We start from the raw sequence: 27,185 nt of genomic DNA, 5'->3' as shown, positions 1-27,185 counted from the left end.
GAGAGGTCTCCATAGTAGAAAACCATTATTTGAACAAGCAATGAATTTTGTATTCTTTCAGTTCATTGATGAGTTCATATGCAGTTTTCTAATGTGCAGACCTCTGTCCTTCATCTGTTGGGATCCATGTGGATACTGATCCAGTAAGATCCAGTTAGAGCTCATGGCCTTCCTGTAATAAAAGCAAACGTATGATAGCTTATTGTATTATGATTCTGTCATGCAACACGTCTTCCTCTCCACAGCGATGATTCAGTTCTCTCAGAGATTAATTTCCTCTTTGAGCTTCTCCGGGGAGCTCTCATCAGCTCTGGTGTCCTGACATGCTCTCTGTTTCTTCAGAGCGCATGCCCACTCATTGATAGATGGTCTAATCTTGATGAATTTTCCATTTAACACTTCCAGTTCCTTTTAGTCAAGCCAGGAGGGATCATTCTTTTTGGTCGGGGCACTTTGGCAAATTCAATTTCAAGGATAGCATCACAATGACATACACCGTCACTTATGTTGTTGTATTCCCTCTTGGTGCTGTACTTTATTTTTAGATTGTTGTTAATGTGCACCAGGAACAAACAAAACTGTCTAGATGTGTGCTGTTTAAAATGTAACAAAAAGCTGAAGTTTTTCCTAAAACAGGAAATCCCAAGATAAACCACCTGCAGGGGGACTAGATGATCAAAACTTTAATTAGAATCAGAGTAATCAAAGAGTAATTTTAAAGATAAAAATACACAAAGTCTCTAGTCTGAGTTTGTTATGTTGCTGTTTTTTTGCCTGAAAATAGGACTGTGAATTTTGTTTTGTTTCTGGCATCTGGGGCATTTTTCAGGACAGCAGAAATGATTGTCAGATTCACTGATGGAAACAAAAATTGTAAACACGGCCTAAAAACATTTTTTGTAAAGCTGAACCATACAAAAAAATCTGCATGGAGGACATGGACCCTCTTCACTACAAAAGTACATAATGATGCCTACGTTACTGCAGCTGTCGCACCAATCTACCTCATAATCTCACGCTCCAGTTTGTGAACAAGACCCAAAGACAGAACTTTAGGAAGCAGGCCGGGGGACCCCAAACATGTAGTGAAGTGGAACTGGGGAGAATAAGTGGACCTTCTTATGGACCTCGGCAGAGGTTGGAGAGATGGAGGCAGAGTGGTGGCTTGGCGGTGCAGTAAGAAGGTCACAGGTCTCTGTTATGGTGGCTAAGAACCCTTTGAGGGACTCTTGAACCTGACCAACATGTCCTCCAAGGAAGAATTTGAAGACTCACTCATATATCTGGCAGAAGTGTCTGAGGGAGACCAAAAGCTCCTCAGAGCCAAGAGGCCAGCAGGCTGCTATAGTGGTTCCTATATTTAAGGAGCGCAGCTGGAAGGTGTTTGCCATTAATTGGGGTGTCACGGAGTTCAGTTTCTAAGGGAAAGCTTCTGAAGGATCTGACTGGCTTTCCAGGAGTTCAGGAGGAGCCATATGGATTCTGACCTGACCTCTTCACCCTTGCAAGGTTAAAATGGCCTGCAAATGAGAATAAAAACAAACAGATGAGTTGTTGTGATGCTCAAAACCTATTAGCAAGAGGAAAGGTATGCGTTTGTCCCACGTTTGTAATTCTTTCACACGAACACTTTATGAGGTCTGTTTGACAGCGCTCGTAGTATTTATCACACTTGTCCCATATCTCTGTTAAGGAAGGCACTGGGAAGACTCCCCAAGGGGGAATGCAGGTTTAGTCTTTCTTGGAGCTGTCACCGCTTCATCTAAACATCTTTATAAGTCAGCAAACTCACAGAACACCCACATCTCCAGGATTTTTAGGCTGAGGATGGAACTAATTGTTGACTCCAGATGATTTCCAGAATCCAGCTGCTCAATTTAGCTGGTCCTCAATTCAGACCTTATAGTTCTTTAAATGGATACAATCTAAATATTAAGAACGACCTTTGTTTAAAATGTGAGTTCACACACACAGCTCAGCTCACAGGGCAGCCCACTCCTCCTCCTCCTCCCTCTTATCCCCTCATTGCTCTTCCTTTGTCTCTGCTCAAACGTGTGCCACTAAAACACACAGGGAACTGCAAAGACAACACAGAGTGTTTCCTGATATTTATACGAATTCTAAAAAATCCCTGTAGATGGTGCATGAAATTAAATAGCGGTATTTACTGGCACTAGACTGCATATAAAATCGACTCTTTGGTGTGAAGTGAGGCCAGAAAAAAGGCAAAAAGAAGTCCAGTCGTAAGTTCACTGGAAAATTCACTGGAAAATACTCACTTCTCAACTTTTCGGTTTATGTATTAGCTTAGCAAAACATTTTCCTAATTGGTTTTTAGCCCTGACATGGACAAGGGCAGTTCAAGGCTTCTTCAATTAAACACAACATTAATAAAAAAAAAAAAAAGGTCCCATTTAGATTTAAGTTGACAGTAGAGCAGCAGAGAGAAGAAACAGTATTAACTCCTCAAAACAATTATAAACAATGTTTAAACTGTGGGGTAAACGTGAAAGTGAATGCACATAATTACAACTTTTAAAACTAATTTCGTGCTCATCAGTCATCAGCAGCTGCCCACACCTCTTTCATTCCCACCAAAATAAACGCTTGCATTCCTTTCGTCACTGTCACCACGCAATCCTCTCCTTTCTCCCTCACATGGCTCTCATTGACTTCACAGTGTCAACAAACACGTCTTTTGCATCATATAAAAAAGTCATTGTGGTCAGTTTTCTGGCGTATATCTGTCTTCTCAGACAATGATACAGTAGGATTATGGGATGTGTCGTTGCATAGTGCTATCTTGCTATACTATCTTATCTTATCCTAGAAGTGATACTGAACGCAAACAATAGATTGGATGAACAGGAACGGCTGTTCTCTCCTCTAAAATAACCAAATCCGCATTTACAATCTCAGAATGTATGTTCAATCTAAAAAGAGGAACTGGGAATGTTTTTCTGACTGAACTGAAATGCACCATTCACACTTTGGTACGTTCATTTACCTCTCAGCCTCTTTAAAGAAAACACATGTGCTAACCTGACCTTATAAAAACTATTTACCAAAAAATGCTCAGCGTTATCTTATACAAGAGAATTCACTTCATTAAAACTGCAGGTATATCATAAACTACACATTGTGCAGTTTGTGATTTGCAAGAAAAATGTCTTACACTATAGTCAAGAAAGGAAATGGTACAGCTTATATGTGTGGATGCAGTGACAAGTCATAGTGTCCACAGTGGAAGGATATGTGATCTATTTTTACAAGATTATGTTTCATAAAGTGATAACATGGTAAAATTAGTTGACTCTGCCAACATGGTGCTATTTTTATTATTGCAGCTGAATGAGAGGAATAAATCAGTGTGTAAATAAATGTCAACGTGTATTTTGATCAAGTCCTTCATAATACATCTCCAGAGTAGTGTGCTCTCTTTTCTGTTTCATGATAATACCGGTTCTTCCACTTGACATTGAAGTCGATGGAACAAAAACACGCATGACCACAAACATCACGGTAATGATGAAGCTGCAGAGCGCACACGTTGTGTTTCTACCCCCACAGCGTGCAATAAAAACAGGTTGTCAGTAAACACACGTGGAATGAGGGCCAAGAAAATAAATACAAAGGCTGCTCTAGAGAGAACTGGTGGAAGGTAAAGGTGAGGGTGCTGAAGAGGTAGCCTGTAGCAGAAGGCAGCAAAATATTAAAATTCAATTTCCCATGCCGTGTTATAAACTTTAACTAAATGAATGCTGAGTATGTGGACATTGTGGGAGTCTGATCTATTACCAAATTATAGGGGCTGCATCATCTTTGAGATGATACATCTTAGAAACATGTGGCTGAAAATGGTCTACTGACCATCTACTTGACGGTGTCCAAAGCTTTTACGATGCAGAAATTGGAGATTAAATTGTTCCTCCTTAGAAAAGAACAATGCCAATTTTTCCACACTTAATTTACAGTAGCAACTCTTTCATTTTTCAGTAACACTGGAATAATTCATCTAGACAATAGTGATAATGAAGGTTTATATTTCAATCAACCATTGTTGTCATAAATTACAGGTAATATGTTTTTGTTGAATTTGAATTTTATGTTATTTTGTTCACTAAAAACTAAATTTCAAGTTACAATAATATTCATTAAAGTTGGGCAATCAAGGGCATTTGCAAAGGGTCTCTAACAGACTGCTGCAGATTGTTGCAATTATTATTTTTTTTTATAATTATTTCTTTTTGACTTTATACTTTTCTTTTGCTGTCTATTGTAACTTCAAAATTCAGCAAATCAGCAACACTGCAATGATGTATGCTGAACACAAACGAACTGTACATATCACCTTCTGTGGACCTGAGAATTGATTCACTGAACTCTTTTCTCTTTAAAACTATTTATTCAACTGAAACAGTGAAAGTGTTGCTCGATCTTTAATCTGTGGATAACAAACAAAACCCCACCACCACCAACAAACACAGATAAAGTCATATCACAACAAAGCTTTGAACTGCCTGACTTAACTTTGCTGCCATCTGTGTTTATGATTTTTTAGGGAAATTTTGATTATCCAGAAACAGAATGCATCCAAATACTTACTTAACTTAGTTCACAAATTTCTAAAAAAAACAAAACAAAACATGAAACTAAACTGGCTTATTTTAAGAGACATAAACATTCAAGTGTAAAGCTGCCACTTTCCTGTTTCAACTGGAAATAATGATAAAGTGCTTCAGTCTGAAACTAAAACCTGCCATTACATTGAGAGATTACAATGACAAACATGAACTGTCTGTTCAGGAGGTGAATGCAGGCAACATGTAAAAGAGATTTGTCAGCAGCCCTTCGTTATACTGTGTTGGATCACTGCAAGGCAAGCATGCATAACAGATGTGATTGTTTATTAATGTTCATGATAACCATCAGCATGTTTGTTACATCTGTAAAGACAAAAGTCACAGTGTTTCTGATAAAAAATAAATCCTCTCTCTGCCGGGATTTGTCCATGTTCCCACACACTCTGTTCTACAGGTCAGCTTTACAAATGAGCTCAAATTCACCAAACATGGTTAATGTGGTCTTAGCGTGGCTCAGGTGTCACCCATGGAGCAGACACAGTGTTGTCCAGTAGCTTCCAAACAATTGTGGTGCCACATGCAAAAAACTCCCCGTCCAGTAACAGCGTTTAAGGACATGACAAAGTAAGCTGCTGAGGTTCAGCAATGATATGCCGCGTCATTTCACAATTGACAGTTTTCCACTCCAACAAACTTTCTTTTAACAGTATGAGAGAAAAGAGAGCAACATACCTAAGAGAAATACTAGGCTGTGACATTTCAATTTTTCACAGCTTTATAACATTAGATCCAACATGTCAGAATAAAGAAACAAGTTAAATGACATATTATAGCTTTGAAACATGTCAACCAGCTTTACAGTCACCAGTTCAGATTCAGATTTAGGCTACAAACAAAAAGAGAGCAACATCTGAGTTAACATAGAATCAGAGCTGTGGTCATCATCGGCAGGAACAAGAACATGAACTCTTACTTGGAAATTAACATCGCACCCCTTAAAACAAAACAAACAAACAAAAATTACCATTACTATTAGCCCTGTCTATCACAACCTCCTCCTACCAACACCTAAAGCTAAATAATGGATACATTATATATAAAAGGGACACACACACACACTCATGTATATATATCATCAACAACAATGTGCACCCAAGAAATATATTGGTCTGGTCAAAGCCCAAAATTTGTATTTTATTGTTTGCTTTTTTTTTTTTTTTTTTTTTTTAAATATTTTTAACATATGAAATCAACCATCTTAGGTTATGGCAAAGCTAGGCTTGTTCACTAGGCTGTGTTTTTCTGCTAGGCTAAGCCACCTTTGTGATGGTCATACTCTCATATGTAGCAGAACAAAATGACAGAATTATTATAATACTATTCATCAAAACACCAAACTGCTGCTTTAACAGAAATATTGTTCTTGCTCCCAAAAACAAATGCAGCCATTTGACGTTAGGCACCCAACTCAACTACTCCAGATGTTTCTCGGTGCCCATTTTGATGAATTTTCAAGGTAACAGGTAAACATAGGAAGTGTTGACTATTTATAGCTACAGTTGCATATAAATCAAAAACTGAGCAGAGCATAATGATTCTTACCAAAATATTATCAAAAAAGATCCCTGTCTCCGGTGAACATTGTAAATAAAACCCGAGCTTTCTATTGTACTGTATCTTCATTGTGCTGACTACATTACACGCACTAATGCTAATATACAATGGAGTCAATCATGGAACAGCACAAAGACATGAACTAGCCTAAAAACTAAAATGCAGAGCGTGTTGATGAGCTTCTTTACAGCATTATATCTTCTCCTCTCCAGGCATGTCCCAGTCAGAGAGACAGAGGGAGGATCAGTAATACCGACAGGGCATATCCATCAATAAAAGGTCCAGGTCAGTTTGTCCAAGTTTCATATGCTATCTTGCAGATGGTGAGTAACAGCAATCACTGGCCATTCGCAGTCTTTTCGGAAGCGATAGACTCATTATTCATGTTCCCAATAATTTGAAGAGGCTGGTGAGATAAGACATATACGCAGAGATTACAGTGTGAACACAAAAAAGAAAAAATCGTAAACAGCAACAAAGAGACATGGCAGACTGGAGATGCTGGTGTGTCCCTTTTTTTTTTTTTTTTTTTTTGCAAAGATGGTTAAATTCTTCCCCATCTCCTCTCTAATGTGGTTATCATCACGGGTCACATTTTCACGCTGAAGAATTATTATTATTTTTTTTTTTTAAGTGGTCTGCTCACGACACTTGAGCACATTAAGGGTATTGTGTTGAAATATAAATTTGGTAGTGATATGTGTGTATGTGTGTGTGCATGATTAAAATATTTAAGACAAAAATTATGTTAATTATCCACTAATAATACTAATAATACACTTATTTTGGGCCAAGCTCAATTCTGATTTTCAGGACTGGCCAGTACACAGAAGGAATGAATTAAATTATTCTACCTAACGTACTGAGTGTATCACCTATAGAATCTGTGTCTGTATTGAGGCTTTACATTATTTGTGGATGAACAAATAAGACTGGGGTTTACCTTCATTGCGGCCTCTCTGCCTCCCATCTGGTTGATAGTGCCAACGCCGTTTGGTTTGTGGAAGCAGAGCGCCTTTTGGAAGCCCTGCTTGAAGTTGTCGGAGAGGAAGCCGTAGAGAATTGGGTTGGCGCAGGAGTTGACATAAGTAAGGATGACCAGGAAAAAGTAGATGACCACCGTGGTTTTGCTCTCAGGGATGATATAAACCAAGTTGACAATGTTGGCAATGAAGAAGGGCAGCCAACAAAGTACAAACACCAACACAATGATCACCACCATGCGTGTCACCTTACGCTCAGATCTCCGCCGCTTCGTCCGGCCTGCACGCGCACCTGCCGACCTCACCTGTTGATGGAGAACGCCTTATGAGAAATTCACAAAATTGTGTTAGATAACAATAAAAGAAAAATTCAGCCGCCTCATTACCTTGATAACAATGAGCAAGTAGCAGATGCTGATAATAAAGAGGGGAACAAAGAAGCCCAGGATGGATGTGTAGAGGATGAAGACAAAGGACCACAAATCAAGTGGAGCAGGCCAGGTTATGTTGCAGGTGTTGAATTCCTCTTGTACATGTGAGAAGATTATGACCGGTAGCACAACCAGGAAGGACACAACCCACACCAACACATTGAAAATCTTGGCCATCTTGGGCTTCCGCCATTTGGCGCTGCGAATAGGATAAACCACCGCCAGGAAGCGATCAATGCTCATCACCGTCAGGCAAAAGGTGGAGGAGAACTGGCTCATGGCATCAGCAGTCATGCACACCTTGCAGAAGAAATCCCCATATGGCCAGTATGAAAGTGTACTATTTGTGCCAAGGAAGGGGATTCCCAAGATGTAGAGTTCATCTGCCAAGGCTAAATTAAGGATGTACATATTTGTTACTGTCTTCATCTTGGTGTAGCGGACCACCACATAGATGGCCAGTGTGTTGCCCAGAAAACCTACAATGAAGACGATGGTGTAGATGACCGCAGTGACCACACTGATGGGCATCGGCGCAGCCCCATCAGGGAACTGGGATGGAGATATGGTGCCATTCTCAGACCCTGCGGTCCAGTTGTAGTCCTCCATGTTGCTGAAATCCGTTTGGTTTCCAAGAAGACTGCTTGTGAAAGAAGGAATGTACAGTTATTATATAGCCCTCTGAGAAAATGTTTAATCTAGTTGCGCTAGGTTCTCTGAATTTCTGCTTTAGACAATTAAACTTAGGTCTACCTATTGTACCATAGAGATTCAACAAGTACTAAAGGTGCTCTCTTGGCAAGGTGCCCTTATTTACCAAAACAGAAGAGTAACTTTCCGCTGAATTGCCTGGGCAAGTGGCCAACATGCCATTTCTCTAAATGGGAGGTAGCACTTTAGAGGGAGACGACATTTAGTAAGTAGGTTTCAAATGTTGTCACTGCCTTTGGATTGGATGTTCAGAATGGAAAACAAATCTGCAGTTAAGTGCCACACAGCCCACATCTTTTAAGTGCTGGGTTGTGACAGTGACAAATACACGTGGCATTAACATTAATTGTGTTCAAGTGGGTCTCCACTATATATGATTTGTGTTCGGATAGCGTCTCTTCATCTTAATCAGGAAAGCCAACTTGGCAATTCTGTTTTTCGTATTTTTTCTATAATTTGCTCAATTAATAAATTGAATTGAAAGATAAGAAAAGTAAATATATCACAGCGTTTTCAGTTTAATTTTCTTGAAGTGCACTGAAAATGGATGAGCCTTTTTTCGTGTTTTCTACAGAAAGTAAAAGTGGTGTTGGTGTTCGAGCTTGATTCAAGTGCAGGATCAAACGGCATCAAAGAGAAGTCTGTGATGAGAGCAATGACCTTCCTGATTCCTGCACTCTACTCATCATGTGTCCCAACCTGGTGCCTCGTGGGTGACCTGAAATAATAGTAATATTACAACTGTCGGACGTTGCCACCTGAGGCTGTGAAAATGTGTTGCACAAATAAATGTTATGACGTACAGACTCACTGAACCGAGCTCCAAAAACACGGGAGTGACTCGCAACCCGCAGCATGTTGTTGAGAAAACAAACACACAAAGCCCCCGCCACTTCACACAGGTCTTGACATTATAACAGCTATAGTAATAGCTATAGCCCAGAGTTAAAGGAGATGCTTCAATGGCTGAGTAAACCTGAGGTTGGAATACAATAAAGAAAAGTAAAATATAAAATTAACAACGCTGTAAAGAACTCACAGCCTTGTGTTTCTAGAAACAGCAAACCATGTGACGAACATGGTCTTCTCGTTGATGGGACTCAGGCTACCTGTGCGCTCTTGTGCGTTCCTGTGTGCCTTATCCTCTCCACCGTCGTCGCACGTCTCCTCTCCTGACCGCGCAGGTTTGGAAACGTCTCTCTCTTAAGTCAGCCTTGCTCCTTTCCCTCGTCGCTGGAGAGAGAAACCACCTCACTCTTAATTTTTCATTCTGATGCATTGTTTTCATGTCAGCATGCTCAGATCTCCACAGTCAGAGGCGCAGGCACGCACATCTTTGATCTCCCGAGGTTTTCCTCACTGATCAGATCTGAAGTAAATCCTGTGCATGGTGAGATGTGTTCCTGAGCTGCAGTCAGCTCACCCGCAGTGTAATGTAATGCCTCGGTGCACCATTTATGTGGAGGACATCACCCCGCCTTTAGCCGTGAATGCCCCACCCATTGGTGGCTCTAATCATTTCACAGCCAAAACCAGGGTTTGGTCTACTAGCTTTAATCTTTTCCCTCTTTTTCTGTGAAGTGGAGACATTTCTCTTGCTCTGCAGTCAGTCTTAAAGTGCTTTTCCCCCCGCTGCTTTAAGAGAGAGAGAACAGCAGAGAGAGGATGTGGAGCGTTGCCCATGTCCAGCCTGCAGAATAAATCACCCTGTTTTGGCCATGGGTGAGATGGAGGGAGTGAAATTAAAGTGAAATGGAAAAAAAGTGGCCGAAGATGAGATTGCACACCTAGGAAGAGATTTGATGGTAATTGCTTGGGAACGCTGCCTAGTTTTATGCCATTAGCTTCATGTTGTGGTCATCCAGGTCAGTGGAGTGTCAACAACAGGCTGCCAGACATACAAAAAGCCCCACTCTTCCCTCCCGTCTGTGTACATACATACAGTAAATGTCTCAGTTTCTGCTTTTTCCAACAGCCACACCACCAAAGGGCGTTAATAAGGAACAGTGGGAAATTGATGATGTCTTCCAGGCCCTGTTTGACCGGTCCTAACCAGACTAAACAGGCACACTCACATATCTGAAGTATATAAGTAACACTATTGCTTAACTGATAACTATTAACTATTAATTAACTAACCTTAATTTCGTTGTTCAATGTCACGTTGACACATTGACAATAAAAGTTTTCTGATTTCCATGACACAGCTGTGAATATAGGCTTACCCAGCAGGGGGAGAGGTGCATCGAGGCACCAAGGATGCCAAAGTATGGCTCATTTACACTGTGTTTTCGCCAGTGCAGGTACAACGACTGTGTCAACAAACACACTTTCTAGCCACAGTGCACTTTCAGATATTTGAATGATGAACTATTTTTTCCTTGATTGTAAAAACAGACAAATTCTTTGGGAAACTGCAGGGGTGAAAATCAGCCATTGCCATGACAGAAACCGTGCCACACAGTGAGGGGTTAAGTCGAACTCTAAAGGCCAAAGAGAGCGATATAATCAACACTAAGCTTTAGGTTTACGGAAGAGGGCGGCCGTGATTCAGGACGACTGACACATGTGTGAAAAAGGTTTTAGTTGTAGTTGTACTGTGCCATCACAGGTAAGTGATGGCGGCTGGTTTAAATCCAGCCCTCAGTCCACTTTCATTGATACAAAATGACTGGACACAATATTAGAAGCAGAGTTTTGACATTAGAACCAAACTTAATGTGAAAGGATATTCTCCTTCTCCTAAACTTCCCTGTTTAAAATGCCAGATACAGCAGCTTATGCTATGTTTTTTGTTTTTTTTTTTTTGGAATTGATGTTTTTGTGCCCCCAAGTTGCCATTAAATGCCCTTCGATTGGATCATTCAGTCTAGTGATCTAACTTCTTTCCATAGATTGGTCTGATCTAAAGTGATGTGAAGAATACATTTTGACACCATGACCGCCAGGCTGAGATACTGCTGTGGATGGGACTGTAATCATTCGTCTATAAAACGCAGTCGGAGAGGGTTTTTGATTGTTCTTGGTAAGTCGGGACAAACACCAGTGATGAGCCCAGACAGCAGACATCTGTCTGAGCTGAAGCTGTCCAACAGTCCTCCAGACAAAAAGGTCGCTCTGCTTGTTTGATGTCAAACGAGGTTCAGCCAGTTACTAAACCGAAAGGTTCACTTACTTTTCCCCCAGCTCTGTCAAGGTTTATACTTCATATTTTATTATACTCTGACAAAGTCACCAAAGATTGTAGTTGTTCGTGGAATATTTCTGATTGTCTACACTTGTAACTTAGATGACTAATCATTATCATTGATCAACTAAAACTTGGTTATTCTGACATACAAAAACACAACTGGCATTACTAGATCTAGTAGCTGAGCAACTGGGCCACATCTGAGTTTAACTGAATTAGTCTGATTTGTGGGGCATCTGTTCTAGCAGAAAGCCATTTACTCAAACTGGAGACTTAACAACAATCATATTAGACCTGATTGACCCCTTCAGTGTACTAGCTTTCACAAAAAATGTCTAATCGTTGTTCTACTGGGAACGAGAAAAAAGAATAACTTTCACTTTAGTAACTAAAACACGTGTACATAACAGCAATAGAAAATGAAATGATAGATGAAAATGATGCATGAGCTGGACACTTGTTTGTTTTTTTGTAATGGGAATGACTGCTACCGCTTAGTGGCATCAACTCCCTGTTTAAACATAAGATGAATGGCACGTGCACGTTCTTTAAATAAACAAGTAAAACTGAGTTCTTTTTTGTCTCCTTTGTCCTGTTTAATTTGTGGTGATATGTTTTCATCACGTCCTCCTCCAGCTAAATAAGGGGTTAAGACGCTGGCTGCTGCACAGTTGAATCAAAGGTCACTCGTCAAAGCAGAAGTTTCACAGAAAATAATGAACACAAAAAACGAACCAGTGTAGGTGGGAATAAAAAAGGCTCATACATTATTACCCATACAACTCACCACAGAGGATCACAGCTAAAAAGAAAAGAAGCAACACCTGAAAAAACAAGCTGTCTTCATCATGATAAAAGTTGTATATATTGGTATAAATAAACTGAGGGAAGTGTGCCATTTTCTATGTATTCATTAATGTCCTCAAATTACCGGGGAGTTTTTTATTTGTCCTTAGCTTCAACTCAAGACAACAAGATGCGATCTAAAAACTTTTTTTTTTACATGTAAAAGGGCAAGACATTTTGCAATTAAATTAAAAAGAAAATTGAGATTGTTGATATAGATTTAATGCTGACTTTAATGCCCACTAATGTGCTCATAAACACCACATAGTATGAAAAATACTATAAGTCTATAATGTACAAGTGCTCAGTAGTTGCATGTGTTTGTTCATATAACTGTTGATACCTCATGAACAAAATAATGTCCACATATTTGAACAGCTACATTATAATTATAAAATGTTAAATTATTATAAAAGCAAAACATGGAGGTAAAGTAAAATGTAAAACACGCTCTGACATGGCTGCTTTTCATTATTTATTGAGTTCAAACACCTAATGATCGAGGCAGAGATGCTTTTGTCCATTAACTCTAGTTAATGTTTGTCCTTGTCAGCCAGCGCCCCCAGTAGTTTTCCATTTGTCATAGTTCAGATAAAACAGTGAGCAGAGACTGGAGAAATGACACTGATGTGATTAACATACTGCACCTTTTTCCACAGCCAGCACTCCCAGCAGTTGGAGGACAAAAGGAATTTTCCCCCTGATGTGGATGATACAAGGTCAACATCTCCTTTTTAATACACTTTCATCATGCAGTCCAAATAAAAGTAGTCTGGGGTTTTCTGTGTCCTACGTCACTTCTTACTTAAAAGAAGTCTCTGTCTCTACTCCTGCCAGACTGACATGAGAAGAAAAACTAAATTTCCATGCCTCAGTTATTCTATTTGACCCCTTTTCACTCACACAGATTGGTGTACCAGGTAGTACAATAGCTGTAGGATTACAACTGAGACTTTGGTGACATCCTTACAAGTTTCCACCTCCCTCCCCCTTCACTGGCCCACCGCATAACTGAGAAAGAAGAGAGGCTAAATACAAAAAAAAAAAAAGAAAGATAACACCTTGTGCAACAAGTCCAATTCCATAAACAGCTGCTGCTCGTCGATTAAAGGATTAGCTTTTTCACTTTTCCCACACATCCCTCAAAGCTCTGGAAATCTCGTGCTGTCGCTGTTCTCTCGGTCACTGCCTCTATCTCATCAACCTCCCTCGACTTTGTTTTCACTCTTTTTGCCTACTTTTGCCTCTCATATCACATCTCCTCTTATTTTTGACTCCTCTGCCAGCCACTGTATTTTTCTGCTGTTGGTGCAATTAAGTAATTACATAAAGCGGCAGAGGATTTTTGAAGCTACCAGATGAAGTAATTTGTGTTTTTGTGACACCAATACTGTGCCTAGTCAAATGTTGTTGTTTTTTTTTTTACACATAATTCTCATAAAATCACAATGTGCTCTTTTGTGAAAATTGAAAAAGCAAACCAGAATAGTGTGTCAGTAGTACTAATTACCGTTCTGCAGTGATTATTGTTAGCAGATTTGGAGACAAACTATTATCTTTCTGCTAGTCTCAGGTAACCAGCTGCTCGCTTCAGCTACATATAAACTGTACAACCTCAGAGAGGCATCAGTCTTCTCATATTTCTCAGGACGAAAGTGAAATATCTATGTTCCACAATGTTACTTTAAAAGTAGAAGCTCCCTCATGTGAAAAGATGAGACACATGAATGCAGAGACAAACCTACATTCACTTGTGGCACGAGTTAATTACCACACTATAATAAACTAAAGTATGAGCTCAGTGTTTGATCAGCAAGCTTATCAGGAAACAAAGTTCTATGACATAAATTTTTATTTTATGACTGTGATATTGAAGTTTTAATAATTAACCAACTGTACTTCTTTGTACATATTATATTAGACACCCAACACTTCAGTATTGAAAATACCCTTTTAACATTCACAGAATATATACTGGGATATACTGGGGAAAAAACCCAACTAAATTTATTTTTCAAGTTTAGTCATTGGCCCATAATCACAATATGAAACGGAAACTTTTATCGAAACCAGCCTGTTCATATTTGGTTTTCTGTTCATGCTAGTTTTGACTGGTTTCTCTATTGACAAAGAATACAAGGCGTATAGAGTAGATTGTGTCCAGGGTGTAAACAATAAAGTTGAAGATTGTCATGAAGGTGACCACCATTCGTTTATCCTTGGAACATTGGTGGCCACAGTTACTTTTGGAGAGACTATACAGAGGCCAGATCACCATAGTTGTTCCATACAGCACTGCTGCCAAAATGTTATAGAAAGTCACCAGCTTGTCATAGGAGAATGGGAAAGAAGAGGACATCTGTCCAATGCTGAGCAAGATTATGATGATGCAAATGCTGAAACACAAAGAGTACACAGCCACACACCACTGGAGTCCTGGGAAGTTGAAATACTGACTTGTCTCTAGTGATGTGAAGATGAGACAGGCGATAAATGTCTCCAGCAACTTCATTATGCCCGGCAGCGTGGAGAGGAACCCATTGCTTTGTCCACTTGGCCGAAGGAACCTCAAGGCCACCTCACTTGCATACGCCCCAAAACACAACCAGGACACCACGGATGCACCAATCTCGAGGTGGCAGGTGTTGCAGGTGAATAAAGTGGGGTAGATAATGGAGGTGGAAAAGCACATGAGACTTGCCAATATAGCAAAGGCAACGGTGATGTCATCCCAGGCGAAAAGTACCTTGATGTGGATATTTGCAAACTCCAGGATCAGAATGAGAAGGGTGGAGACGAAGCAGAAGACCCAGGTGAACATGCACCATGCCCAGTAAGAAGATGTCTTGGGTCCCACTGTTGCCACAAGGACAAATGACATACAAGTGACAATCACTGCCAATATTCGCATGATGCCCACGGGCTGGGTGAGTGATCTCAAACCCACATACGCCATTGCTGGACAGGATCGGTTGCTTTGACCTAAATAAAATTGTCTTGCTTTGCGTCCAGGTTCAGTTTATTCCGCACACTGCATCCCTCAGTGTGACAAGGCCTCTGTTTCTGAACTAGATCCTCTTGAAGAAATCCATGCCGGGAATAGCCCAAGCAGCGATGTTCTTTTAAATTGGCATTCACCTGGTGAGGTGTATATCCAAACAGAGCATCCTTGGGCTTATCTGTAGTTTATTGCCTCCGTTTCTTTCTACTGATTGGATCGTAGCTGGGTGTTATCATGTTCAAATGATGACACACACTGGACTCTGGTCTTCGGCACAAGCCCACTTTAGATGCTCACTTCCAGCAGAGGTGGGGGAAGGTCACGTCCATTAGAGAAATGCTCTTATTATGTCTATGAGCTCACCTGATGTATTATTCCTGGTGGGATAAATGGGAGCGCGTGAATTCCCTCCTTAGGTTTTAGGGTAAAAAAAGCAACTTCATGTTTTGCTGAATAGGTATAACATTTGCATCTTTGGCAAACCTGTTTTTACTATCTGCTTAAACAGAAAGCAGAGCATTTGATTTGCATTATTGCACTGCACATAATAAAAAGCAAAAGGTATGTATGATGAAACCTTTGGTACAGTGAGCAATGTTTTGAATAATGAAAAAAAATACATGCACAATTTGTGAATTTGTTCTTCACTTTCCAGTTTCTTCATCTCTCTTAATACATTATTAGAAGTAGACTGGACATACAAACTGTGTAACTGTAGAGTGTATGAAGTGTTTATCACAAATCTCCAGAGGAGGTTTTTACTCCATCGTGAGTCCAAAATCCTAATACATCCAGCATTTATAGTAAACAAGAATAATACCAAATCTTTTTAGCTTAAAAAAAATCATTATCAAATTAGTTGCTGTTCATTTTTAGGAATATATTTATTCTAACCATTTCTTGATGACTGCATTAATTGTAGGTCTACATCATTCACATGCTTTCTGAGCATGTGCAGCTGCATTTGATGTGACATAATAGTTTCCCTCCATTTTTGTCTCTTTCTTTTAATTTCTCTTGTTACCCATTAGACAAAAATGGGAGTGGAGGCTGAATATAGCCACACTATCTATCATGGCATGTACACACTATGGCTCACTTTAAGGCATCCATTGAGAGGGTCTGTGGGTGGGTCCTGCGGTACCTATTTAAATATCAACTAAAGCGTTTCTTTTCCTTTACACATATTCATTTATTGTTATTTGATACTGACATTCAAAACACAATAACCTCACATGTTTGAAATTGATAAAAACAAACACAAAAAGCTCTAACTGAGTCTCACTCTATCATGCCATTGCTGCGTTAAAAGAACAGCCTAATCGGTCATCAGGGAAGGAGGCAAAACCCTGACACAGCCATCAAAAATATGAAATGAAGTTAACCATACTCATGCTGTTATGAAAATAAAGTTGAAATAACATTTGTTCTAAAAATGCTCAAATTGAATGTGTGAAATATTTCAGATCAAAGTATTCAGTTACTGAAACAGGTAGTATTTGCAGCTTATACGCTAATGAAGAAGACCAGCCTGAAAGAATAAACTGTATCAACAATGTAAGCAATGAAGTTGACACAGGTCATGAAGGAGATCACCACCAAATTATTCCATGAACAAATCCTCAAATATGTGCAGTTTTGGGGTCTGGGGTTGTTCCTGAAGCTGTACAATGGCCAGATGACGACAGCTGTGCAGTACATCAACACAGCCAACACATTGCAGACTATCAAAATTTTGTCAAATGGTACCGGGAAGAGAGCGAGAAGGCGACAGATGGTAAAAATAATTACAATGACAGCAAAAATGAAGCAGATAGAGTAGACAGCGACACACCACTGCAGTCCTGGATGAACTGAGAATTTGGCCAAGTCCAAGCAGATGAAGATGATGCAGGCAACAAAGGCCTCCAGCACCTTGAGGAGGCCTGGGACTGTGGCCAGAAATCCACTGATATCACCAGGTTTGGCCCGGCTCAGCCCAACTTCAGAGGCATACAGGATGAAGGCCAGAAAAGAAGTAACAGTGGCACCAATCTCTCTACCACAGGTAGAACAAGTGAAGTGGATGGGATAGATGATAGATGCTGCCAGTACCTGTGTGACAAATAGAAAGTCTGAAATGAATCCTCTCTTAAAGTTGACTTTACCCTTTTCTTCTACAGTATTAAAATTTGAACGTCATCCAAGAACCATAAATTGACAGTTTGTTACCGACTGCGTCATTGAACTAGGTGATACACTTTTGCGTGCTGTATTTTGAAGCTCACAATAGCATGATCTCATTTACTTATTCCTCAGTATATTTTCTGGTCTACACTTTACACACTTTTACACACAAAGTGACAGTAGTCAGAGGTATCAGTCAGAATATCATGTCAATATCTGCAGACCAAGACAAAAAACAATAGTAAAAAAGACACCCACCATCAGAGTAGCCAACATGGAGAAAGCAGCTGTGAAGTCATCCCAGGAGATGGGCAGCTTTGAGCTGACACTGAAGAATTCAATCACCAGTATAAGGAGGGTGACACAGAAGCAGAAGCACCAGGTGAACATACACCATGTCCAGAAGGAATCAGTGCGGTGGCCCACCGATGCCACTAAACTGAAGGAGATACAGGTAAAAATCACCTCCAGCATCCGCACAATGCCAACAGGCACCGTTAGTGTGCTGACGTCCAGCTTAACCATGGCACTCAAAGTCTTTTACTGCTGCAAAAATTTTGCCTATAAAAACTAATTCCTTCCTAAGCTGTCATGGCATTAGTGCTGCTGATAGGAAAGCAGAAAGGTAGGCGAATAAGAAACCTGTGGCCACTCCCTTGCAGATAGCTCAAATGGCCAGGAAACAAATGCTTCATGCACAATTGTGTGACAGAGTTTGACGGTCTGTTTGCAAAGGAGGGAAGCTGCTGTTGACTTCTATGAGCTTATCAATTGTAAATAGACCATTCGTCATGTTACTACAGTTGTGTAAAAGAGAACCACACCTCATGGTGCAGAAGTCCCCTTACCCTTTGTTAATTCAACATGTTGGATTCCACACTGGCTAACCCATCCTTTAGTCACTTCAACAGATGAATGTTAAGAAATGAAAGAGAAGTAAGGCTTTACTGCTGCAGTAAAAAGATGAGTAATATACTGTATCATGAAAGGAATAGTGAAGCATAAACCAGTCCTTTCACCGGATTCAAACATGCAGGTATGAGACGCTGAAAAGGAAACTAAATACAGGATTTTTTTAAAATTTTATTTTGACTATAAAACTAAGAGGCATACTAAGATGGGTTTCAATTCACCCATTGATCCAAACTGAAAAAGGTCTGCTGCCAAGTGCTGCTCCCAAACTGTTGATTTCATTCAGTACAAAATGGCCTATTGAACCACGTTAATTTGTATTAACGTAACAGTGGGTGGGTTCTCCGACAAAATAACTGGATTATATAAACAGAGATATTCTAGAATCAAGCCAAGTACCTTTTTTTTCCCAACTTCTTTTATTTCCTTGTTCCTTGTTTCTTGTTAAAAGCAAACATAATACTGATTACTACAGCTATCCTTTCCAGGAATGAATGAATATAAGCAAACAGTTTATAAAGCTAGTCTTCAAATGTATAAATTAGAAACATAGCAAACACTTTATTTAAGATAATGTTTTAGTATACTGATAATGGCTTTCTAGGCATGGCCCTTAAAATGCAACTGAAGAGAAACATTTCTTCTTTTTCAAATATTAAGATATGTATACAGTGATTTATACATAAAAAATTTTTGTGAACTGTATTTGGACTTTAAACTTTTGATTAATGATCTAGCCATTTCCCTGCCTCATATACTTTTGTCCGTCCTTTACTACCAGTTTATCTTTTCCTCTCAGCACAGCACCAAGTGTACCAACACTAACGTGTAAGGTACACTGTGAAATGACAACTGTATTGAAAGTAGGGGGAAAAAAAAACAAAAAAAAGGAAAAAAAAAAAAAAAAAACGACGTACACCTATTTATTTATATCTATTTCTCTTTTTGAAAAGTGCATTTGTAGCAAAAGGGATCAAGGAGCATTTTGCCATTTAACAAATGAACAGAAAATAAAATACTGAAAATCTTTATAATTTTAACCTTATAATAGTAACTACAACTTGTTTTTAATCAAATTAATATTCATAATATCTGATCATTACTTTTTGGCTCATATTTATTATTACCTCAATCTCATTTCATCATAATTCTGGCTTTTATCTCAAACCACAGTCCTTAACTCGATGTTTGGGGCCACAGACATACACGTAGACGCTGCATGGAGCGGGTTAGACCACTGCTGCGATACGTCAGCGTCACCGCCATATTGGATAAACTAAAACTAATACAAGGGACAATTTCATAAAGCGCCTTCCTATAAATAAATTTACTTCCTCACATTTATGAATTCATGTAATACTTGACAAACAGTTAGGGACCAAAAATAATGTATTTAATCTTCTCAGATGACTAAAAGAAGAACTTTATTGATTACACACCTCTATAGGCTATATATTGTAATTGGAATCGACTGTGTCTTAAAAATAAAGAAAAACATCTTATTTATTTATTTTTGGCCTATTTTTCAGGCAACAGGATAACACATTTCAGCCCTTTTGCAGACAAGAGAACACATTTTAGTCATTTTTCCAGTCAACAGAATTACATATTTTTGCCATTTTTCAGACAGCAAATTGCAATATGTTATAATCTTTCAGGTCTCTTATCAATTTTTCAGTTAACAAATTATAGTAAATTTTCACACACAAACACACACAAAATACCTAATTATAAAATTCACACCCATAAAAGAAAAAAAAAAAACAACAACAACATAGTATGGCATTCATTCATTTAATCCTTACTGCCTATAGTGATATACATACCCTTTGGAGGTGAGCTGGGAAACTGAAGACAGAAGGGATCACTCCATCTCTCATCCTGACTGTCTGCTTTCCAGCTTTAAATGTTCACTGCAGAGCATGGAGGACAAGCTTGCATTGAAGCCATCCCTCTGGAGAGCTCCCCACTGTCTCCTCCTGTTGCTATCTTTGGGAAACCTGTGCAGTATGAAAAAAAAAAAACAACAAAACAAAACAAACAATCTTACAAAAATGTTTGGGGCAAAACAATAAAATAAGAATCAAGACTTCATCGTTTGAAGGCGAGTTTGACCGCGTTAATTCATTGTAGGGGTAACATACAAGATTGTTCTCCCTCCTGTTCCTTTCCCGCTATGGATGTGTAAACTGAGGTGTTAAATTATTAACTGTATATGTTTTGAAGAATATGTATACTACCATGAGCAGAATAGATCAGAATAAATGAATGAAAAGAAAGCGTGGAAATGCTTAGTGTTTTCCACAACATTGGCAAATTATGCTCTCAAAACCATGTTAAAAAGGCCAAATACTAAGTCTTACCTTTGAAAGGTAATTCGGTCTGATGTGGTTTGGGGCATCCAACGTCTGCAACAATTCCACACAGCACAGGAATGAGGCATCTTCTCTGCTCAGATGTTTGCCCCTTCCAATATGGTGGCAACGTTGACGTCTCTGTCTATATGTCTGTTAGGAGTTATCTTAGCTAACTAGCGGAGCAATCGTTAGCCAACCCGGCTAATTATTTACCATCACATGCTTTCTTTGATTTGCTGTGGTATTGTGGCACTCCATCGTTTCGGGGAGACAGCGAATAATAGGACTGGTCTTCCTTGATAAATTTAACAGCAAACAGGATCTAGATGCTGAGCAGAGGATGTAAGCGCTCCCTCTGATGTTTGCTCTTCGGCCACACTGCTGCCACCACCTCACTGAGAGAGTAGGGGTCCTAAACGTCGCCGGAAGATTGCGTCATTGGCTAATTTGAATACCACACAATTAGCATATAGTTCTAAAGGAAGCTCTTGAAAGAAGGACTAACGGCGCGGGAGACAAAAAACTGGTAAAATACACACAAAATCTGCTTAGAGCTGTAAATGAACTGTTGATTCTTGAAACTTTTGTTGAATGAAAAAAAAAAAAAAACAAAAACAGGGACAGAAAGCAGAATTTAACGAACAACTGCTTTGAATTTTGCTGTTGAAACTTTTCAGCTTTGTTTTTATTTTTGTTGTTTAGTTTAGTTTAGTTTTTTTGTTTGTTTGTTTGTTTCTTTCTTTTTGACTGAGTCATATGGGTTATTACGGCCAGCTCGCTCCCCTTCATCCGGGCTTTTTGTCCGGGTGGACTGCTGCGGCGCTCCGCGGTCAGACTGACCGGCTGAGGGCTCAGACAATCTGGGGGACGCTCCCGGCAGCCCCCGCTGCTCCTTCAAGGCGACGGACGGACCGAGCTACGCACTTTAATATGAAGTCTCCAAACCAGCAGGGAAAAGTCACTCGATTTATCGCTAGTCTCTTTGTCAATTTAAGTAGCTAAGCTTATCTGCAAAGTTAATTTAGAAATAAATTTAGTGAGAAAGTCGCTAAGTTCGCCACACAGCTCAGCCCTCCTCCTCCTACAGGAGGGGGGGGGGGGGGGGGGCGTCACTTTCAAATTTAAAAAAATATCCAAATAAATTAGACTCATGCAAATAACGACAGCAAAGTAGAAATATTTTTTTTCATCATTACTGTAGTTGAGTAAGAGTAATATATATACATTTATATTTTTATAAATATATATTATTTATATATATGAAAAAAGTGAAATTTAACGCGTTGTCCTCCCACTAGCACCCATAAATCGCTCCAAATAAATAAAATGGCCCACAATTTTGTAAGCCGAAATAGTAAAAAAACAAACAAACAAACAAACCAACAAACAAAAAAACAAGTTGAAGCATGTTGAGTCCTCGGAAAAAAAATTATAATTAAGACTGGTGCTTTGTCAGACAAAATTAGCTATGTGATGGGCCTCCTGGGTGTATTCTGAACAGATCTTTGAGAGGAGACCGCCATCTTGTAATAAGCATATCATCTGCCTGGCAGCTACAAAGTGAGTCAATAGTTCATATGTTGAAAAAGGGGATGTGAAGCCTGAAATAAGTTCTATTGAAATAAATAATTGGAGGGCACTTTGACTAAACCTCAAAGTGCAACAGTTTACAACAAACAACAAATGTGTTTTTACAAACTTCCTACATTCGTAAATGGGTCATTGTGGAAATGGCCGTTTGAACACTTCACCACACTGACGTTGTCTGCAAACTACCTGCGTTTTCTTTACTCATGCCACTTGATGTGCTTTACATGAAAAACCAATCTGCAGCAGTGCTCTCACTCTATTTGTAATGCAGTGACAGTAAAGGCATTCTAATGTACAAACATTAGATTCATGATGAGTGCATATGAGTCCATATGAGACGTCCCTGGGGTATGGTAGACAAATGATTTCCAGTATTAATAAGAGAGCAAAGTGAGAGGGACAAGAGAAAATACATGCATGATTAATTTTCTGATCTCCAAAAAGCTTACTACAAGACAGCCTGTCTCTGTTCATGCACTCCCCACAGTAAGTGGCCCTGCATCTCTGGTCCCCGTGCAGAGAGGACTAAAGGACTAAACCCTCAAACATTACAAGGCTAGAATGAGTCTGACCTCTGCTGGCCATATTTTAAAAAGAAGCTATATACATTCTTAAGATGTGAGGTCAGAACAGCACAATCTCATGTTTGGCTGTGATAATCAGAGTGGCTGAAATTGTGATTGCATTCCAGAAGGGAAGTGTATATCTTCTTGTGATAGTCCTGTGACCTCTCACCATCCTCAGCCCCTTCCTGGCAGTCACCAGCTCTTCACAAGTTATGTTTAGACACTCACTTTGCACTCACTTAATAAGACAAAAGAGTATGACTTGGCTTGTTCAGAGATTGCAAACACAAGCTTATTTTCTGACTATTGCTTAAGAGTTAGGTGATTTGGAAATACTGTAAATGTGTTGAACAAAGTGATTAAGTGCTTCAATAATACAAGAACCATGAGCAAACACTGACAAAATGTGAACTTGAGGTGTTGTAACAGTTTTTCGAAACAGCTGGATTGTAATGGCGTTAGTTATACAAGACTAGAGGCTTTTCTCGAAAAGTGAAACAAAGAGGGGTGGATTAAACAGGAAATCACAGCCATGGGTGTGGACTACCAAGCAAAGCATAAACAGATGTGGCCAGTGAAAGGATTCTGTTATCTGGGGATGAATTCTTAGTTTCTTGTTCAGAAATACTTTTTTACTTCATGAATGTATTTGTTCTTTCATTATTATCTTTTCCTAGAGTCGCTGACTGAAAATGTGCTGGATCAGTGTCGCGCTAAGTCAACAAAGAACACTTTGTTCTGAGTTAACACACACCTCTCGTTTGCCTTGGTTAGCGTCTGCATGTTAGGTCTTACAGCCATTATTTGTCACTATTTGAACAACATTTAAACAAACACAGAGACACTACAATGTCTTTTTTTTTTCTGGCCCATCCAGTGAAAATGGGAGGGGAGAGAGGCAGGGCAATGATAAAATTGCAAGGCTTGGTTAGAAAACAGCACATCATCCTCGATTAGCAGCACAATCAGAAGCACTTGTAGGAATTTTCTATCCACTTCCTTTTCACAGTTCCTTTGTGGGTTTACTGACTCTTCCTGTCTCACTCATGACCAGGCAGCTCACAGAAATAGCTTTCTTTTGATGGGAACTCAAAGGTATGTCTATCTTGTTTTGCACGGTTGTGGTTATATAATGATTATTTCTTGTGTTGTGTTGCCAATGTGTACATTTTGTGTTTAGGGCAGGTTTGAATATTGATATGCCTAACGTAGCTGATATATTCCACTGCTGTGGGGCAGAAGGTTAGGGTTGGGTCTTTTTTTTATATCTTTTAATCATTTTCATTCTGTATTAATGCGATTATAAGTCTTATCAGTCCACTCTGTCCAAACAAGGGTGAGGCACAACCTCAAAAGAATGGCAAGTAAAAGTGCCTTTTTTGGTATGTGCGGCTCTAATTGATTCAAGATGGATTTATGAGGAGAAGCAGCAAGGCTAGCAGGCACTAAGTGGTTCTGTTCGCTGTAATCTACAGACTGACCAGCATGCATTGTGGCACTACACTATTCTCTATTATCAAAAAATAGACCAATAAACCACGAATTCACTAATGGTTGGACTAATGTATGAGAAAATTGAATCTAGTTGGGTAACAGGAAACAATATCTGAGCACAGTGCTTAAAACAGAACCTCTGTTGCTCTCACTAAGTAAATAATCTGCTAATAAAGTTGCTCTTTTCACTGTTGACATATAGCCGCCTTGTAGAGAGAGGCACTGTACACTGTACTAATTTAAACATGTCTCCTTTAGGTTACTGGACTTCTGTCCTTTTTGTTTTACTTGAGTTAACATAAATTTTACTCTTTATCATGTAAAATGTATAGCTATTGTCAATCAAAGTACTACTAAAATTTTATGTTAAAATCCGATTATTTACAAATGAAATATATATAATCCTCAGAGGGACCATTGCTCGACAATGTGAAAAGTTTACATACAGTTTGATCCGGCAGTAATACACAATTTTAAACAGGTAGAGCATCTGTTGGGTCTTTGGTCTAGACCTGCTCTATATGTAAAGTGTCTTGATGTAACTTTGTTATGATTTGGCGCTATACAAATAAATCTGATTTGATTTAGGAAACATTTCTATTCATATATACATAATGTAAAGCTAACAAACCAATCCTTGATGAAGACAGCTGTCTGCTTTCATGGGGAAGTTTAAGGCAATAAGCTTAAAACCCACATTTGACTGTCTGAAACATACATTGTTGAGTAGTTCATACTTATTAACATGAAAGTTAGTCGATCATCTCAAAAATCCAATTTTCTTTTCTCTAGTCTGCATTTTTGAAGATGGAAAAAGGATACCCACCACAAGAATCTGCACCCCCGTATCCTGGACCGCCTATGAACTATGGGGCTCCAGGGTTCCAGCCTGAAATGCATCCCCACCCAGGCTTCATACCTCCAGCAGCTCCACCTGCTGGATATCATGGAGGTCTGTGCCTCAGGTCACCTTAATGAAAATGATAGTGTGATTATTTAGACATCTTTGTAAAATGTACTGTGTTTATTTATTTGTTTCACCTGAAGCCTCAAACAAATACAAAAATAATACGTTGCTCTCAAATGACCAAGTGAACTTAGACTGTTAAAATGTACTAATCCTTTCAACAGCCACATAAAAAAATATTGTGCTCTCGTTATTGTGAATGTTATTGATTTATTTTAGGTGACAGCTGTTAACTTTTGATAAGTGACTCAAGGACTCATGAGTTCTGAACCAACTCTTCCTGATTTGGTAAACCTTTTTCTTAATCTGTCAGGTGCTCCTTTGGCTCCAGGCCAGGCAACACCTGTCACAACAGGTAAGGAGATGGATTTTATCCAAGATCACGGTTCCACGTAAAACATAACAGAAGTGAATATGTGTTAGTGGACTTATTGGCACACATCTACGAAGACAGATCTGTGAACAGACAACTTTTTACATAGACACCACGTCTCCAAACAGACCAGTGAGGCCTTCGTCAGTGGGAGAAGTCTTCGGCTTCCAGCCACAGTGAATCTGAAGAATGGCCTATCTGTTGATCCAATGCTTAACAAAAAGCAATTGTTCAGTGTGTTGTTCTGAATCAAATCGAGTGTGACTTGTAACAGATGAGTGAGGATCCCTTCCTCATATTGATTCACATGATCCCTACATGTGAAATCTAACTGAGCCACCGCATAATGCATCCTGAATGGCTTGGAAGTAGCAGTATGGAATGATGTTTGAACAAACAGAGTAACTGTTAAGAAACCAGATGAGCATGCACTTATCAAATTACACTGTCTGTGCTGACTGTGATGGTCTCAGTGGGTAACTGCATTTCATTTAGTCAATGGTAATAAAAATATCTGAGTTACATGCTTTACTAAATTACAAAACTACATTAGTTACACCACTTACGAGAAATGGTTAGGCCTATATTCTACAGGATGTGACTGTATGTATATGAATAGGGATACTAATTCCACATAAGCACTTAGCAGTGATTTTTCTGTTGTGTGTTTCTCCTCCTCAGTCACTCATATGATTGTAAGGCCTGCACTACAGGATGTCCCGGGACAAACTGTGTGTCCCCACTGCCAGCAGAATGTGGTCACCAAGACAGAGCACACAGCAGGCCTGATGACTTGGGCCATCTGTGGTGGCCTCGCTCTCTTTGGGTAAAAAGAAACTTTTGGAAAGAAACTCGCAGCATCTATCTGAAAATGTGAACAGGGGTAATGTAAAATGATGAGAGGAAAAAGCACAGAGGTTGTTTTAATAACAATTTAAATCATTTTCACTTCAGGAATAAAATTTGCGCGTTATAATTAGCTTTGTGTTACTCCAACAGGTGCTTTCTCTGCTGCTGTATCCCATTCTGCATTGATTCATGTCAAGATGTGGAGCATCGCTGTCCATCCTGCCACAAAGTTGTCTACATATACAAGCGAATGTAATACTATCCTGACTGTGAACGCTGGGAAGGAAATCATCTTATATTAATAGATTATATAAATAGATTTCCATATATGTTATATTAATAGATTTCCCTTCTTTGTGGCATTGTTTCAATATTTGCATAACTGAATAATACAAAATGCACTTGCTCCAAACAGACTGACTGCAGCTTCAACTCTTTCCTACTTCATATGTATGTCAGGAAATGTCATATTGTGAGCACTTTTTTTTTTTTTTATTAGAGTGGAAAATTTACTATAAACCACAAATATGCCAATAAAAACAAAGAAACACG

At 39.2% G+C, this 27,185-nt stretch overlaps 4 protein-coding genes across 13 annotated transcripts; 1 reads left to right on the top strand and 3 right to left on the bottom strand.

Annotated features, from left to right (window-relative positions):
- Positions 1-5,765: 5,765 nt before the first annotated feature.
- Positions 5,766-9,745, bottom strand: LOC115047894 (somatostatin receptor type 5-like). 8 transcript variants are annotated; one of them, XM_029509103.1, is made up of 6 exons: positions 9,432-9,743; positions 9,126-9,298; positions 8,983-9,040; positions 7,567-8,251; positions 7,141-7,485; positions 5,766-6,603 (listed from the first exon to the last, which is right to left on the bottom strand). In XM_029509103.1, the coding sequence occupies exons 3-6, from the start codon at positions 9,009-9,011 to the stop codon at positions 6,535-6,537; spliced, it is 1,128 nt and encodes a 375-aa protein (XP_029364963.1). In that variant the 5' UTR covers positions 9,012-9,040; positions 9,126-9,298; positions 9,432-9,743; the 3' UTR covers positions 5,766-6,534. The 8 variants fall into 8 exon arrangements, with proteins under 8 accessions (XP_029364963.1, XP_029364961.1, XP_029364968.1 ...); XM_029509101.1 differs by lacking the exons at positions 8,983-9,040; positions 9,126-9,298 and having other exon boundaries at positions 7,567-8,254; positions 9,362-9,555; positions 9,655-9,745; XM_029509108.1 differs by lacking the exon at positions 8,983-9,040 and having other exon boundaries at positions 7,567-8,254.
- Positions 9,746-14,459: 4,714 nt separating this feature from the next.
- LOC115047219 (myeloid-associated differentiation marker-like) lies at positions 14,460-15,314 on the bottom strand. Its single transcript, XM_029508013.1, has one exon. It carries the CDS (start codon positions 15,312-15,314, stop codon positions 14,460-14,462), a length of 855 nt encoding a protein of 284 aa, XP_029363873.1.
- A 1,218-nt stretch (positions 15,315-16,532) lies between these two features.
- On the bottom strand, positions 16,533-21,402 carry LOC115047805 (myeloid-associated differentiation marker homolog). 2 transcript variants are annotated; one of them, XM_029508978.1, is made up of 4 exons: positions 20,801-21,402; positions 20,264-20,437; positions 17,784-17,964; positions 16,533-17,453 (listed from the first exon to the last, which is right to left on the bottom strand). In XM_029508978.1, exons 3-4 carry the CDS (start codon positions 17,913-17,915, stop codon positions 16,866-16,868), a joined length of 720 nt encoding a protein of 239 aa, XP_029364838.1. In that variant the 5' UTR covers positions 17,916-17,964; positions 20,264-20,437; positions 20,801-21,402; the 3' UTR covers positions 16,533-16,865. The 2 variants fall into 2 exon arrangements, with proteins under 2 accessions (XP_029364838.1, XP_029364837.1); XM_029508977.1 differs by lacking the exons at positions 20,264-20,437; positions 20,801-21,402 and having other exon boundaries at positions 17,784-18,721.
- Positions 21,178-27,185, top strand: LOC115047806 (cell death-inducing p53-target protein 1 homolog). Of its 2 annotated transcripts, none has more exons than XM_029508980.1 (5): positions 21,178-21,320; positions 25,237-25,396; positions 25,725-25,766; positions 26,466-26,610; positions 26,784-27,185. In XM_029508980.1, exons 2-5 carry the CDS (start codon positions 25,252-25,254, stop codon positions 26,887-26,889), a joined length of 438 nt encoding a protein of 145 aa, XP_029364840.1. In that variant the 5' UTR covers positions 21,178-21,320; positions 25,237-25,251; the 3' UTR covers positions 26,890-27,185. The 2 variants fall into 2 exon arrangements, with proteins under 2 accessions (XP_029364840.1, XP_029364839.1); XM_029508979.1 differs by lacking the exon at positions 21,178-21,320 and adding an exon at positions 23,881-24,045.

This window comes from Echeneis naucrates, chromosome 8 (genome assembly GCF_900963305.1).
Source record: "Echeneis naucrates chromosome 8, fEcheNa1.1, whole genome shotgun sequence".
Classification (NCBI taxonomy): domain Eukaryota; kingdom Metazoa; phylum Chordata; class Actinopteri; order Carangiformes; family Echeneidae; genus Echeneis; species Echeneis naucrates.
Note: the sequence above shows the minus strand (reverse complement) of the source record. Positions and strands in the feature narration are given on the sequence as shown.

What these genes read in the sequence shown, in the direction of transcription:
- LOC115047894 (XM_029509101.1), bottom strand. Translation starts at nt 9,402, where the DNA reads ATGTTCGTCACATGGTTTGCTGTTTCTAGAAACACAAGGCT. An exon ending in GTTTCTAGAAACACAAGGCT is followed by an intron (nt 8,255 to 9,361) that starts GTGAGTTCTTTA and finishes TTCTTTCACAAG; the next exon opens with CAGTCTTCTTGGAAACCAAA. An exon ending in GCAGAGAGGCCGCAATGAAG is followed by an intron (nt 6,604 to 7,140) that starts GTAAACCCCAGT and finishes TTATCTCACCAG; the next exon opens with CCTCTTCAAATTATTGGGAA.
- LOC115047219 (XM_029508013.1), bottom strand. Translation starts at nt 15,314, where the DNA reads ATGGCGTATGTGGGTTTGAGATCACTCACCCAGCCCGTGGGCATCATG.
- LOC115047805 (XM_029508977.1), bottom strand. Translation starts at nt 18,050, where the DNA reads ATGGTTAAGCTGGACGTCAGCACACTAACGGTGCCTGTTGGCATTGTG. An exon ending in CCATGTTGGCTACTCTGATG is followed by an intron (nt 17,454 to 17,783) that starts GTGGGTGTCTTT and finishes TTTGTCACACAG; the next exon opens with GTACTGGCAGCATCTATCAT.
- LOC115047806 (XM_029508980.1), top strand. Translation starts at nt 25,252, where the DNA reads ATGGAAAAAGGATACCCACCACAAGAATCTGCACCCCCGTATCCTGGA. An exon ending in ACCTGCTGGATATCATGGAG is followed by an intron (nt 25,397 to 25,724) that starts GTCTGTGCCTCA and finishes TTAATCTGTCAG; the next exon opens with GTGCTCCTTTGGCTCCAGGC. An exon ending in GGTGGCCTCGCTCTCTTTGG is followed by an intron (nt 26,611 to 26,783) that starts GTAAAAAGAAAC and finishes TTACTCCAACAG; the next exon opens with GTGCTTTCTCTGCTGCTGTA.